The sequence below is a fragment of the Emydura macquarii genome, unplaced genomic scaffold (genome assembly GCF_026122565.2).
Source record: "Emydura macquarii macquarii isolate MOO-44397 ecotype Brisbane River unplaced genomic scaffold, CSIRO-AGI_Emac_v2 contig_691, whole genome shotgun sequence".
Classification (NCBI taxonomy): Eukaryota; Metazoa; Chordata; order Testudines; family Chelidae; genus Emydura; species Emydura macquarii.
The window spans coordinates 12,326,860-12,342,679 of NW_027130828.1; the positions used below are offsets into that span (position 1 = coordinate 12,326,860).

General features: G+C 48.8%; 1 protein-coding gene across 2 annotated transcripts; it reads left to right on the forward strand.

The window, feature by feature from the left end:
- The first annotated feature begins 6,389 nt into the window (after positions 1-6,389).
- Positions 6,390-14,206, forward strand: CDK9 (cyclin dependent kinase 9). 2 transcript variants are annotated; one of them, XM_067542117.1, is made up of 7 exons: positions 6,390-6,579; positions 7,123-7,204; positions 8,021-8,111; positions 9,950-10,116; positions 10,998-11,169; positions 11,348-11,496; positions 12,947-14,206. In XM_067542117.1, exons 1-7 carry the CDS (start codon positions 6,527-6,529, stop codon positions 13,310-13,312), a joined length of 1,080 nt encoding a protein of 359 aa, XP_067398218.1. In that variant the 5' UTR covers positions 6,390-6,526; the 3' UTR covers positions 13,313-14,206. The 2 variants fall into 2 exon arrangements, with proteins under 2 accessions (XP_067398218.1, XP_067398217.1); XM_067542116.1 differs by having other exon boundaries at positions 6,391-6,618.
- Positions 14,207-15,820: the final 1,614 nt, after the last annotated feature.

Below are 15,820 nucleotides of genomic sequence, written 5' to 3' on the forward strand. Positions count from 1 at the left end.
TGCTGAGTATTGTTTTGCATGAGAGCATGGGGGTGGGGGACAGGTGAGGAAAGGTAGAACACGGAACCAGAGAGAGACAGAGACAGCCTGAAGCAGTAGCAGAAGCCTAGAAGCACAGTCTGACCCTGAGATAAACTTAGAGAGAGGTTCTGGATCAGGGCTGAATAGAAGCTTGGGTCTGTAAGCTAAGAAACTGCTCCTTTTGCCTTTGGAGAAGCAGGACTTTATTTATTCCTTGTAAATAAGCAAGATTGCATCAAAAAAAAAGCCAGACTCCATAATCAATTTCTATTCCCAGCTTGAGTATCCCCAGGGCTCTGGACTTGGACTAGGCCGCTGGGCCAAAAAGTAGTAACTATACAAGACTGTGCATTTCTCCACCACTTTTGATCTGAGGATGTCCACGTGCTTTACAAAAACAAGAATGCATTCTTGCTATGCTCCTCTTGAGGTAATTAATAAATGGCTAAAATGAGGCACAGAGAGATTAAGTGACTCACCCAAGGTCATTCAGGGAATCTGTGGCAGGGTTGGGACTTGAACGCAGTGCTCCTGAGTCCCAAAACAATGCCTTAAACACAAGGTTGTCCATGCCACTTTCTGCATATACAACTAGGCTGTATGAAAGTCTTGGCATATGCTGTGCTTTCAAACACCCTCGTTTGCACAGGACCCATGGACTGCAATCATGGACGGAGACTGGGAGTGCATGGAAGTGCGTGGCCCCCCCAAACTGGATATGTCCCAGAGGCGATGTGTGAGGGGGCCCCCAGATTTCTCCCTTCTATTTGGCCCTGCTTGCTCCCCATGGAGGAACGTTGGGGGGACACGAGCGGTGGTGCCAGGTGCTCTGTGTGTCCAGGTCAGCTTCCCTACCTGGGCTGCCTAATGGGAAGGCAGGAGAGCAGCTCCTGATCCTCACGGCAGAACTTCAGTGTGGGGGCTGCTCCAATTTTACTAGCCTATAAAATAAGAGACTTGCCCCAGAAACACAGGCATGGGGACCACAGTCTAATCAGCACCAGTAACACTGAGTGTACATAAGATCTGAGCTGCTTCTCAAACATCTGTGCAGTGACTGCCTTGGGCCCAGGTGAGTGACAGAGCGAACAGGGAAGGTGTAATGTGAGTGGAATATGCTCAGGCAGATGGGCAAAGGGGACAGGCTTTAGCAATGGATTTGTTTAATGTGTGCATTGCACGTGCTGAAGAAAATTGTAATGATTGGACAGGGTCTGTTTTGTGCTGAGATAACAGTTTACACTTGTTTTATTGAACAACAACAAAAGACCATTGCCCTCCCAGCCCAGGAGAACAGGGTGTATTGCTTTCTAAAAAGGTGATGTAGGGAAAGAGAATATCTGATCTACCGGTCTTTCTTAAAGACATATATTTTGACATATGTCATAAAAGGATTGCATTTCAGTTTAGTAAGGTTAATAAAAGAGTTGCATTAAAGTGTTCGGTTCTGTTCATTCAAGAAATTGTTTTTATGCTAATGTTAATTTTTAAGTGGTAGCTGGGAAAGATGACAAATAATTAAGTTAAAACAAAAAATTAAGGGTGATTAAATAATGATCGTAAACTGTATTTGTGATTTCAAGTCCACTGTAATTTCAGTACCACTAGCAATCAGTAAATCCAGAAGTTAGACCTATACCTATTATTAATAGCATTAAGCCCCTTGCCCTCCCACACACAGAGAAGTCAAACTGCCAATGCAGTTTGTATATGTCACATCTCTTGGTGCATAAATCAGGTGACGTGAGTAACAGATGATGTGATACAGTGCTTTCTGCTAGCAGGGCAAGCGATGGCCTCTCAGTCTTTGACCCCTAACGCTACAAAGCGGCTGAAAGCGCCAGGACAATGAAAAGCGGGTGCCCAAGGGCAGGTGGGATTTGGATGGCTAATACTCAAATTTGTCAACAAGTCCTTTCCACCTCCCCGTTAGTGACCTGCACATTTACGCTTGGCTTGGGGACCCATTGTACCCTCTCCAGGGTGCGGCGACTCGCAGCTGAATCAGAAAGCAAAGTGCAGGGTCGCAGAAGCAGATTTGACCCGTCTGTCCTAGTTCACAACAGGTCTCCCGAGCTGCGAATGAGCAGGTGCTCGTGGGGCCCTCTGAGGTCAGGGAGGCTGTGTGTCCTTGATCCTGAGCCTGAGTGTTAGATCTGGGCTCACACCTGCCTTGGGGGCTGTGGAGGGTCCTGTGCCAACCAGCGTGGTTCTTCTGTGCCAGGTGGGGGGAGACCCAGTGTCAGGGCGCCAGAGAGCGTTGTCCTGCACTGCTTGTGCCTGCTGCATGGGCTAGACCTGCTGGCTAGTTAAACAGACGCCATCCAAGTCCAGGCCCCGGCAATCTGGCACTTCTCCCCCGCGCTACGTTAACACAGTGTTGTTACATTGCCTTCCCTGTTTCTGGAAGTGCATCTAACGAGTCGCCTCCCCCACAAGCTGAGCTCACTGTCTGCTCCTGTTTATTGTGCCTTTTCCTGCCAAAGTCCCCGGAGGCAATGGAAGAAATCCACTTGCGGGCCCCTGACGCAGGGAAATGATACAATAGGATGGAGAGCAGCAGCCCTGGCAGCAACGGCTCACTCCTGCATCTCAGTGAAACGCCTGCGCCTCTGCTGGCATTGATCACATTAAATGAGGGGGGCCAACATGCGCTGGAGCCAGGAGAGGTGATGATTCACTCGGCAGCAGCTCGAGTGTGGATGCCAGGGGAGCCGGCTGCCAGGGGAGCCGGCACACCGCATTCCTGACGGGAGCGCTCTCCCCACAGGCTATTGTCCATAAACAAGCAGCTTTATCAGCTGGCCGTGCTCCGGAGAGCTCCTTGTTGCTCTGCGTCCACAAAGTTTTTTGTCGACAGAGACGTATGGGAAGCCCTGATATTGCTAGAACTGTTCTGAGGGCCTGAACCACCAAGCCAAACAGTAGGCCTGGGTTACAAGGAGGTGTCAGTTATCGGGGTCCTGCACCGTGCTCTCTTGGATGCACGTGGACATTGTCCCTTGCACATGCTCTCCCGCTCCCGCACGCCTGATAGGGAGGTGATGGCAGAACATGTTTCACTCACAGATCTCAAAGGACCTGACAAAGGCAGGGCAGCGTTCCTCTCCCCGTCTGATGAAGAAGGGAAGCTGAGGTATAAGGAGGGACCACATTTGCAAGAGTAGCTGCTAATCTGGGGTGGGGATCTCTGGATATGCAAAGAATATTTCGACTCAGCATAGCAAGGTGAAATCCTGTTTATTGCAGGAAAGTTTCTCCTCAGCCGGGAGAGCAGGGATCACAGAGTCATAAGAACAAGAGACTGTTAGGTCACATCTCGTCCATCTCCCGGGACCAGCGCAGAACTGTTCCCTACAATGTGTATTGCACATGTTGTGTGTTGACAGGAAAAGAAGCCTGGAGCAGCTAATTCTGCAGGGCATGTGAACTGACCTGGGTGGGAGTTTCCTCAAGGAAGGTGGAAAGTTATTGTATTCCTTAGCGCTGTCAAGAGGCTCATCAGGCCTACTAATGACTGCGTCACTCAGGAGGGTGAGTGGATCCGGTGGAGAGCTGTAACAAACCCTACATGCCGCCTGCTCCCCTGCAGAGCCAGTGCCCGTGGTGTGACTGAGTGAGGTTGATGCAAAGCCATTCAGACTTCCCTCCGTCCCTAACACAAATGACTCCATTGTTATGCAGCTTACCGGGTGAAAGATGGGCAGCGGCTGGCTTGGAAACTAGTCAATATCAGCAGATGGTGTCCAGAATGAAACGGAACCACTCAAGCAGGCAAAGTGCATCACAGGACACAGCCTGCTCAAGGGTCAGGAAAGCACAGAGCCTGGGTCCCTGAGGAAAGGCCACTGATGGAGCGTTGGGAACCACATGCTTTGGGAAGAGGGAATGGAAAATACAGGGGGCTGATGGAATCCACTCAGAATTCTCCTTGGAATTATTTATTCAGGGACCTCCTCTTGGGATTGAGAAGCCACCTTCATTTCTGGTCTTGGGAAAAACTGACCCCTTCTCCTATAATAATGGCTCACAGAAGCACTGACAGACAAACTGCAAGGCCAGCTCAGAACTCATTTCCCAGACCCTCTGTGTTCCTGAGACCAATGGACATTAGAATCACCTGTGCAGGTAGGAACCGGAACTCAGTCTGGTGCACTGGTGCCGATGTGGCTTGGAGATGGAGTTACCTTTTGTACTGCCCTGAACAGGGACTAAAACTGTTTCTGCTTCACCTGGTGCCTCCCCAAGAGGTCAGGAAACGAGCATGTTGCCCCATCTGTAGGCGGCCTAGCGTACTGGCACTGACAGCAAGCGGACAAAACTTTAAGGGCCAGCTCTTCAGATGGTGTAAACTGACATAGGTCCATGAAGTCACTAGAGCAATGCCACTTCAAACCTGCTGAGGATCTGGCCCCAGACGTACGCAGGAATGCATTTGACAGAGCCCCCAATGGATCAGAGATTAGATATTGGGGCCCCAGGTGTAAAGGATCAGACAACAGCTAGAGGATGCGTTGGACGCAGTATGCGAGGGCTCAGAGAGTAGCTAGGACGCCACAGCACGCCAGTCAGGGCAAAATGGAAACGCTCTATGAAAACTGAGCAGTGTGTTTTGCTTTCTCTCAGGAGCCATGCAGGTCACCCCTTGTTTCTGGTTCTCCTGTGTCCTGGCCTATAAGTGAACACTGCATGTGTGATAGGCTTCTGACACTGGTCCTCTAGGCTTCCCTTTTCACCTTAATCATAGAATTGAGGCTCAGAGAGGATAAATGACTTACCAAAGGCCACCCCACCAGTCAGTGGCAAAGTCAGGCCTGACTCCCAATTGCCCATCCTAACCACTCCAGTGATCTAGTCTCGCTCCTTTCCCAGCGACAGGACTTGTGGCACCCCACGGTACTATTTCTGCAGGCCTGAAATCTTGCCTTGACTTTGTCTCTGGACTGCTGTGAGAGCTAAACTTCCCTCTCTACCTGCCTAGCTGCTAATACTGACCCTCTTCAGATGGCTTGTCTCAAAGCTCCCCCTGCTGGCTTTCTGCTTTTGTAGCCATCAATGCCACTGAGAGAGATGCTGCTGGCGGCTGCATCTGAGAATGCTGCTGAGCTGTGAATAATCAGGGCATTGGACAGTTATGATAGCAAGTGTGGGCTGAGAGGGAGAAAGCCAAGAATGGGAAAGGCACTGAGAAGATAGGCAATGTGCGTCTGTCTCATATGCACAAGAGAGTGTGTGTACATATGAGTGAGAGAGGAAGCAGAGGGAGGGGGGCAGCGACAGCTGATTTAACTTTGCGATGCAATTGGATGATGCTTTGACATGCCAGTGATGTTTTGGATGCAGTGCAATGAGCTGATGGGGATATTGCAGAGGGATGTGTTGGTGCTGAAACACGATGTGGTAATGTTCCGATGTTCTCATTTTACCACGTGCATCTGGGAGATTTTGGAGTGATGCCAGGGCACATGTTGGTGATGCAAATACTATTATTATTATTTTATTATTACACTAACACCTGATAGCCAGGCCTCCATCACAGACTAGGGCAGCGAGGGGCTGAACACACACATAATAAAGAGAAGGTTCCTGCCCCAGACAGCTTATGCTCTTACGAGTTTAAGATGAGAAACAACAGAGAGATCTGAGAGAGAGGGGAGCACGGGGCAAGAGCGAGGCCGTTCATATGATAAAGAGAGGTCCCAGCAGGAGGAGGCTTTAATGTGCTACGCATAGAAATGCACCGCAGTGCTCTTGAGCTAAATGGGAGTACGGTGTCAGCGCGTGGCCAATGCAGACAAACGGGGCGATGAAGCACAGCGGTGTGAGGACACAGCGATGACCTGAAGACACAGAGCGAGGAATCGCATGCGTGGCCTGTGCATGTTTTGACGTGACACGGTCCCCAGATGTCGCGATGTCACAGGGGTGCCCCGGGAGAAGGTTCGGAGGCAGTGCGATGACACGGGGCCATCACAAGCCAATGGGGATGTGTTACTGTGTGATGATGACACAAGAGCCCAGTGTGAGACTGCTGGGATGCTGTGTGATGATGCCATGCCTCAGCTTGGTGACACAAGCCACGGTGTGATGATGCAGGGGTGCCACGTGGTGACGTCATGGTGACACAGACCATGGCGTGATGATGCAGGGGTGCCACGTGGTGACGTCATGGTGACACAGACCATGGCGTGAGGATGCAGGGGTGCCACGTGGTGACGTCATGGTGACACAGATCATGGCGTGAGGATGCAGGGGTGCCACGTGACGACGCGGCCTTTCCCCTCCGCGGCCTGCTCTGGCGTCTCTAGAACTTCAACTCCCAGGGGGCAGCGCGGCGGTGCGCAGGAAGGGGCGGGGCACGGCGTGCGGGGACCGGAAGTGGACCCGGCGCAGGACGTCAGGAAAGGCGCCGTCGCTCGGGGCGATAGGCGGAGGGGGCCTAGCAGCGAGGCCCGGCAGTCCGGAGCCTGCGGTGGCTGGAGCCGCTGGGCTGGGCGGCCGCGGCATGGCCAAGCAGTACGACACGGTGGAGTGCCCCTTCTGCGACGAGGTGTCCAAGTACGAGAAGCTGGCGAAGATCGGGCAGGGCACGTTCGGGTGAGAGCCGGGCCCGCCCCCCGCCTCTGCCCCCCCGGGATGTGGGCCCCGCCTTCCAGGCTTGCGCCTCCCCCCCTCGGGCTCTGAGCCCTCCGCCTATCCGGGGACCCCGCCCCCGATCCCCTTCTTCCTGTCCCCGCTGGGATCTGCGAGAGATCCCGGGCATTGGGGGTGTCTCAGAGAGAGAGACCCCCCCCCACGACCCCCAATGCTCTGGATCTGAGAGAGACACCCCCCGAATGTGTCTGGTGTCTGAGGTTCCTCCCAGACTCTTCCTTACATCTCTTGGGATTTGCAAGACCTGCCCCCCTGTATCCCCTTGGGGAGCTGAGTGAGCCCCCCCCTGAGCCGTTCTCTCCATGCCTGGGCTCTGAGAGCCAGCTCTCTAGGCGATCATGGTGCTGCTCGGCATGAAGGGGGGAGACGTGGGTTGGGGTCGCGCCTGCTCCACTTGGCCTTTTCGACTGCTCCAGGAAAGCTCATGTGTTTCCGTCCTCTCCCCAGGGAAGTGTTCAAAGCAAAACATCGACAGACGGGCAAGAAGGTGGCTCTGAAGAAAGTGCTGATGGAAAACGAGAAGGAGGGGGTAAGATGGATGGGCCTGTGTTTACTGGGTGGGAGGGCAGGGGTTTGAGAGCTGGGCATGTGTCTTTGTGGGGATGACAAGGAAATTCATTTTGTGTGTAACTTTGCAGGACTTACTGCAGTAAACACCAATATGGAAATGGCTAGAGAATATACAAGACTGTTTCCATTTAGAAAGTGTCATGTTTCTCTCTGTATCAGGAAAGACCCTTAGTTTAAAAACAATACCTCTTTCTGTATTGCCTTCTTGTGTGTCTGAGTCATATCCCTGTTGAGCCAGATAAGATTTTACTTCTGTGAACATGGTGGAGTTGATACACTGAGGAGATGGTGAGCTGTATTCTAATCCGAATCATACATCAACAAACTGTGTCCAATTCTGATGATAAACATCTGTATTGCTGGTGATACCATCAGAAGCAGAAAACAGACTGGATTCTCTTCCACAGCTCACATTGTTTTCTAGTAGCTGGTGCCTCACCCTAAGGACCAGATCCTGTGTGGTGTTCAGGGCACTCAACTTTTACATAAGTTACTAGATGCTAAGCGTACTCAGCACCCCACATGATCAGCTGTCTATTATCTTGACTTGTAAACTGAGCAGACTGGCACTGGAAGTCTCAGCCACTGAATCTGGAACTGCACAATGTTGGTTTTAGTTTCTGCTCTGGCTCTAGCTGTGTTTTGTGCTTGAATACAGCTCCTCTTTGCTATTTCTGTCACGATTATCTCTCCTCTCCCTCTCCCCACCTGCTCTAGGCTAGCTTGGGATATTCTCTTGCAGTTCTAACTTGTGGCTCTCTGTCTCCTTTGTTAGTTCCCCATCACAGCCCTGCGTGAGATTAAAATCCTTCAGCTGCTCAAGCACGAGAATGTCGTGAACCTTATAGAAATCTGCAGGACCAAAGGTAGCATGTTTTAGTTCCTCTTTTTTATTTTGTTCACTCACATCAGCTGACCTCAGGTGTACCCTTTATTTTTTCTTTCAATGAGATGTACTTGCCCAATACAAAATAGCCTGATTTATCCAAAGGTTTTGGTAGATACTGGTCTCTTTTGAATAATTGTGGCCTGCTGAGTGACCTTGGGCAAGTCACTTCCCTTACCTGTGCCATCTGTAAAACTGGGCTAAATGACACTGTAAAGCACTTTGAGATCTGTGGATGAGAAGTGCTATAGAAGAACTACCTGATGGTGGCATTATTATATGAGAGCTAATACCTGATCTGCTCGAGGTGGGGATGTAGCCATGCCTCAGTTAGTATAGATTTGACTCCATTGCAGCTCTAATGGAAGATGCCTTTGTGAGCTTCTTTGAAATGCTATGTTACCACAGTTGACAGTGTGCGTGGGAGGTTACAAAACTCATGTTTCTGGGGTTTCTAACAAAAAAAAAACATTCTCAGCCTGGTTGGTTTATTTATATGATATTACAAATTTTTTTTAAAGAAAGGACAAATGGTATTAATATCCCATTAATAGCTGGAGTGCTCCCTTCTCTTGTTTAACACATGGTTTAGCACAGGTTGACTCTTTGATAAACTTTGTGTTAATGACACGCTCTGCAGCTGATTTGCTCAGTGTTCCCCTCCCCTGGTGGTAACTGCAAGCACTTTGGTACATGGATTCAAAGGCTTTGTGGTTTCACAGTGCAGTCACTTGAATGCCTGGTTGTCCTCCCACTGCATTGTAAGCGTTATCTCTTTGGGGCAGTGAGTACTGCCTCTGTGCTTGTATAGTGCTAGCATCTGCGCTCCTGGAAGCAAATCATGTGATTGGCGGCTGCATAAAACCTTGTATTACATAATACAGCATTTGGGAAATAGAAGATTCCTTCATTTTGCTCAGTCTTCTGTTGCTGGGCTTCATTTTGGGTGTGCCCCCTAGAACATAAAAACGTAACTGGAAGGATCCTTCTGGGTTATTGAATCCAGTCCCCTGCTATTGCAGGCAGCCCTGTCATCTAATCTTGTTCATACACTTATCAAGCTCCATTTTAAAGCCAGATTTGTGCCTTGCTCCACTATTCTTGTTGAGAGCCTGTTCCAGAACCTCATTCCTCTGATGGTTTATAGACCTTCTAATCTCCAGCCCAAGTTTACCTATGGCCACTTTATCCCCATTTGTTCTTGTGCCACCATTGTCCTTTAGCTTAAATAGCTCTTCTCCCTCCTTGCTGTTCATCCTGGGATGTATTTATAGTGAGCAGTCATTCCCTCTCAGCTTCATTTTGCTAATAAACATTCCCTCTCATAAGACCAGTCACCCTAGTAGCCCATTCTGTGCCAATTTGAATGAGTCTTTCTTGAACATGGGTGACCAGAAAAACAATGTGCTTTGTTATGTCCACATGGGATGATCTTCACTGCCATAAGCCGCCTCCTCCGTTCCCCCACCTCTCCTTTGAATATCCTTATGAGTATCTAGATGCTAAGGTCCTTGGTGGGGGAGGCGTGTCACCATTTCTCTGTATAGCTATGATTGTGTAATTGTATAATCTGGGGGGGCAGAGATGAAAGAGGGCAGGCCAGGTTGAAGTTGCGAGTTCACCTGATTCTTGATTGCTTAGCTGTGTGACCTTAACATGGAATCGCATCGTTTTTTTATTTCTTAGTCATGTGGCAATATTTAAGTCCTGAGTTGAATGGTGTTTGAACCAAAGCTGGCTAGCGTCCTGATAGTGTGGGAGCGAGAACTGTTTGGGTTGATAGACTTCCTTATCTGCCACACACCACTTCTTTTGTAGCCTCCCCATACAATCGCTGCAAGGGCAGCATCTACCTGGTGTTTGATTTCTGTGAGCACGACCTGGCAGGCCTCCTCAGCAACGCACACGTGAAGTTCACACTGTCCGAGATCAAGAAAGTGATGCAGATGCTGCTGAATGGACTTTACTATATCCACAGGAATAAGGTAAAGGACAGGATCTGTATTGCTTTGCCCCAGGGCTTGCGGGCTGAGATTGCAATGGCGTTGTGTGTGCCCTTTTGAGATATAGGCATCTGGGCACAGGTCAGTGTCTCTACCTGGGCTGCCAGTTCCGCACCAACTGAGACTCTGGGACACGTGTACTTTTCAGTGTAGCTCAGCAATGAATCGGTCATGATTGTTCTCAGTGTTTGATGCTGGGTGGCTTCTTTTTATAGGTCATGGATGGGAGGTGGGGAGAAGCTTTAGCAGAGCCAGTGATGGCCAAGTAAAAACATAAGATGTATTTGCAGAGTAGAGAGATCCTTATCTTTATCAAGTACTCCCAACCCGCCACAGTGTTCGTAATTCTGCAGAGCAGCATGTTCAAAGAAGCACTGCCCCTGAAAGCCAAATTAAAGTGGCCTGTGTTCTAGGTCCAGGAGCTGCCCTGTGACTGGACCTATGAGGGCCCAGGACTTACTGGGCTGTGTTACCTGAACTCACCTTGGCTCTCTCATGTCAGGGGTGAGGCATATTAGCTGATGAGATGCTTGCCATGCTTCTGTCTGCGCTCTGTCTGTCCCATGAATGACAGGAGGGTTATTGTTGTAGAATCTTTCACCCGTTCTGGATCCTCTAGCTGTAATTTCACTCTCCAGCCAGCTCCATGCTCAGGGAGATGCTCCCAGATGTTTGTTCCCAACGGGTTTATTTTCTGTAGTGTTCACCCAGGTCCAATCCTAGACTTTCCGATGTTTCTTTTCCAGGGACTGAATTGCCCATTCACCTTCCTGTTGAGAGGGGGATCTTTGTGATGAAGATAGAGCTAGATCCAGCAGCAGATGACTTATTGGCTTAACCTTTCAGTTTCCCTCTTCGCGCAGATCTTGCACCGGGATATGAAAGCTGCAAATGTACTGATCACCCGAGATGGGGTCCTGAAACTGGCGGACTTTGGATTGGCTCGAGCCTTCAGCCTGGCAAAAAACAGTCAGCCCAACCGCTACACCAACCGGGTGGTTACTCTGTGGTATCGGCCTCCAGAGCTTCTCTTAGGTCGGTGAGAGGCTTGGGGAGAGAAGAAATTGCACAGTGAATTCTCCCATCTTCTGTTTGTTTTTCTTTCCCCTGTCCCCTTTTCAGTTTCATTCTTTGAGTCTGTGGGGTGCGAAGCTGTTTGAGGAGCATGTTAATATTAGAGTTTAAATGATTAATCTGGTGCTGCTCTTTTTAGGGGAACGGGACTATGGGCCCCCCATTGATCTCTGGGGCGCAGGCTGCATCATGGCAGAGATGTGGACTCGCAGCCCCATCATGCAGGGGAACACGGAACAGCACCAGCTCACACTCATCAGCCAGCTGTGTGGATCCATCACTCCAGAGGTAGAGGCTCCAAGGCCTGGGAATGCAGCATCTGTGGGAAGCTGCAGTGAAACCATATGGGCATGGGATTAGGAACCAAGAATCCTGAGATCTAATCCTGTCTCTGAGACTGACCGGTTGGGTGACCTTGTGCAAGTATTATGACCTATTAGTGCATTAAAAGGGCTGTCCCTTACATCCCAGTAGAGGTGAGAGGTGTACTTAAGGTTTGCAATACTCCTTGAAGATATCAAGCATGTTTACTGCATCCAGAATGATACACTGCCCTTCTCTAGCATCTCTTCCAAAGATGAAGCAACAAATTTAGCCTCTGTCCCCTACTCCATGAGGTGAGTATCATCCCCATTTTATAGCTGGGGAAACTGAGGCACAGAGTTGAAGTTACTTGCTCAGGATCTCTCAGCAAGTCAGTAAGAACTGAACCCAGGTCTCTCAGCTTTCAGTTGCCTCAAGACAATCCTCAACAGCTACCATATTAGGGTGGTTGGCAATAGGCTATTACTTAATATTACAGAGAGAAAGGGGAGAGTGCTTTTCTAGGTTGTGGGTCTGAATCTGTCCAATACGTGGCACCAATCACATTAGTAAACTTGCCTTGGTTGGTACCATCTTGTGGCTGTCTGTGTGAAATGAATTTGGTCCCAGCCTAACTACTAGTTGACCATTCTTTCTCAGAACACCACCATATTTGGGTCTAGTTGACCCTGTTCCCTTGCAGGTATTTTCAGAAAAGAGACCGATATCTTGAATTAGCTATTGTGTCTTAACCCGTAAAGATGGTCCCTTCAGGTCAGGGGTGTGACATAGCGGGGTGTGGTAGATAGACTTACACTGCCGCTGCCTGTCTGTACCTGTTCTATGGATAAATACAACGCTGATCCAGGGTTGCCAGCCTGTGACCTTCACTTGTGTGTAGGTGAACGTCAACCCTTTAAAATAAACAAACACTTCCATGTTCCATGCAGAGCTGGATTGATGGGGGGAGAGTGTGTTTGCAAAGGGCTCTTGGCTCTGCTGGGATAAAAGGTGTTGTTTGGTAGGTTTTTTTCTTTTATGTAATTCTCATGTTAGTGTACAGCTGGTCTCTGAAGTCTGTGAGAATTAGTGTGTCATAAAGCAGCTTAAAGGGACACTGCTAGATTTTTTTCCCTTTGATTTTTTTTTTTTCTGTGTGTCTCCAAGTGCAATATCTGGTTTTGGATTTTGTACTGCTGCTCATCTCTGTAGTATCTGAATGCATTCCACTTTAAACTCCAACAGTAAAATCCCTAATGGATGTCATGGGGTCTTAGAGATTGTTCAGTGAAATAACTTTTGTTTGCTGCATTCAGCTCTAATGAGAAAAACATTCATGTGGGGTTTAGATTAAAGAGAAAAGAGCACCAACATCAGGCTCTAAAATGGGTTAACTATCTTCTCTCTAAAGCTAATTTCCCTTGTGACCCTCTAGGTTTGGCCAAATGTGGATAAGTATGAGCTGTACCAGAAACTGGACCTGCCCAAGGGCCAAAAGCGCAAGGTTAAAGATCGCCTGAAAGCGTATGTGAAAGACCCATACGCTCTGGATCTTATAGACAAACTGCTCGTTCTGGATCCCGCCCAAAGAATAGACAGTGACGATGCACTGAATCATGACTTCTTCTGGTCAGACCCCATGCCCTCTGATCTCAAGAACATGCTCTCCACTCACAATCAATCAATGTTTGAGTACCTGGCTCCCCCCAGGAGAAGAGGCGGACACATGCCCCAGCAGCCAGCTAATCAGGGCAGGAATCCAGCTGCAACCAATCAGACAGAGTTTGACAGAGTGTTTTGACTGTTCAGGGGCCTCAAAAACTGAGTAGGGAGCAGACTGAGTTTTCTTTGTCTTTAAACGACTCTGATTTCAAGGTGAAAGACCTTCCGTTTGAGTTCTGCAGTATCTTGTAGCAGCAGGTCTGATGGAAAGGAGTTGCAGGCCCTAGTCTGAGATGTCGGGCTGGACGAGCTGTCTGGAACAGTCATGTGCATAATGAAAGGGTGCTTACTAACTTAGATGTCTCTGGAAGCTGTTTCCAAGGGCCTGGGATCATTTCTCATCCCATCTGGCACCGAGTTTCTGACTCAGCCCCCAGAAAGAGCATCTCTTCACCAGTCGTTGGCTCTAATGGTCATTTCTGCTGGGGAGACACTGTTGGAGGTTTTTGTCACTACCCAAGCTTTACAGCACTGAGGAGATGTTGGGGCGACTCATGAATTTGGGAACTGCTGCTGCAGCTGGCAGGGTAGATTGGGCCACGTTGAGAATGGCCTCAAATCTCTTCTGAATTGTTCTCATGTGGCTGCAGTTCCCAGTGTGGTCCTTTCTTCTGCAGGGAGTGTCCCTTGCTATGTGCAGGGTGAGTGCAGCATTGCCAAGTGCCACTGAGCTTTGCGTGGGTGTCTTCCTTGTGCAGAGCCAGCAGTACCGACAAAACGCTTCCAGATTTTGAGAACTAGCTTGCATCAAGTTCAAGATTGTCGTAAAACCTCCTGGTTCAGACAGGGTCGGAGCCGATGAGAAACAAAGGGTCTCAGTGACTAATCAGGAGCGAGTGAGAGCGCTCGTTGTTATTGCTCTGACCAGCAGGATCTGTCGGAGTTGTTGGTTTCAATAAAAGCTCATCTTGCTTTCTGTTCAGCGTACTGCCACTTTTGGTTGTAAACTGCGATTAAAGTTCCCTTTCTTAGACACCTGGTCTGCTGTGTGTTCCTCTGACTCACTAACCAGTGCAGCGACAGCACCAGTTCAGAACTGAAGGGAGTTGGACACATTTTGTTCGTAGTCTGAGGGTGGATGTGACTGGAGGATCGCAGGTTGTCTGTCCAACTCTCCTTGGCACTGATCATAACGAAGGAGTGGCAATGCTCAATGAGCTATTGCTACTGCGAAATCTGGCCCACCTAGACACTTGGCTGTATTCTTACAAGCATTCCTGTGCCTGTCGCTTTACCTGGGTGTGCTTATATGGGTCTAGATTAAGAGCAGTGACTTTCTCCAAGTGCAGAGGGCAAATGCACTGCATGTTAAATGGACTGCATTTAACTTCGGCAATATGTATCCAGCCAATAGAGCTTATTAGACCGGACTTGCACCTAATAGAAACTCTCTCTGGAGGTTTTCTGGATGGGTTCCTGTGCTGAAGGGAAACTCTCTTTACTCAGGTAGTCAGTCTCCCACAGAGGGTGGTTCAGAAGCTCTTGGGAATTTGTTTGTGAAGAAGCAGCTGCTTTGTGGTGCTGGTGAACCAGAAAAACCCTGGGCCTTTGAAATGAGAGTAATGTGTGCAGAATGCAACCGCTGATAACCTTTGTCCTTCAACTGGGCTAGTAGCAACACCCACTAGCGTGATGTCTGTAAACAGCAGGCAGCAGAGATCAAACTCACATCCGAGCAGAAAGTAAGGATGATAAAGGACATGTATAAGGTAATCTCTTCTCTGGGACGGGGTTCTGAAACAATGGGGAGTTGTTGGGAAGCTTTTGTGTTAAAGGGACATGAATTAAGTTAGCTGCAGGCAATGCACTAGCCCTGGTGCCCTCTGCCAGTTCTGAAGAAACAATCATTTGTCCTGTTTTAAAATTATTTCTCTCCTCTGTATGAAGTTTTGAACAAATGGGGACGCTGATGACAGTGCTATGGAACTGCAACTCTTTGATCTGCTGTATGTGCAAATAGGTAAAAGTGTAGACAACTGTAATTAAATTAATGATGTCCCCTTGAACGGCTTGGCTGGAGCTGTTTGCTCTGTTCTTACCCTGAAGAAAATAGTTTTTAGAGTGGTGGGGAATTACTACGATTAGTTTTGAATAAGAACAGGTGCTGGCCATGAATTTCGGCAGCAGCTCAGGCAGCGGGAACTCAAATCTCTGTTAGAAAATACTTTTGGATCCAGAAACCATTATTTTTCTTGAGATGAATCTGCTTTGACAAAGATGATGCTGAACAATGCTAACAAATTAGCTCTTCCATCAAGACACAAGCAAGAACAAAATCCAGCTGAACTCCTGCTATGATTCATTTCTCTCCAGAGCACTGCTGGAATCCTAGAGGATGGCCAGGTCAGACCCACACTTCCCCAAAAAGTGCTATTTAAAAAAAAGTTGCCCTTCCCACTGCTGTGTTTTTCACTAAGGCAGGTACTGTCTTTGTGTGTTTGTACAGTGCCTAGCACAATGGGACCCTGCTTCATGACAAGGGCTCCTATGACACAGGCAGCGGATAATAATCCGGAACAGGAACAAATCCTTCCTGTATTAAAAACTGGTCTTTGCTACAGTTACAATCTCTGTTGAATCTCCACAT

Coding starts and splice junctions, on each gene's coding strand:
- CDK9 (XM_067542116.1), top strand. CDS start 6,527: ATGGCCAAGCAGTACGACACGGTGGAGTGCCCCTTCTGCGACGAGGTG. Junction 10,117..10,997: donor ACTATATCCACAGGAATAAG/GTAAAGGACAGG, acceptor CTCTTCGCGCAG/ATCTTGCACCGGGATATGAA. Junction 11,497..12,946: donor GTGGATCCATCACTCCAGAG/GTAGAGGCTCCA, acceptor GTGACCCTCTAG/GTTTGGCCAAATGTGGATAA.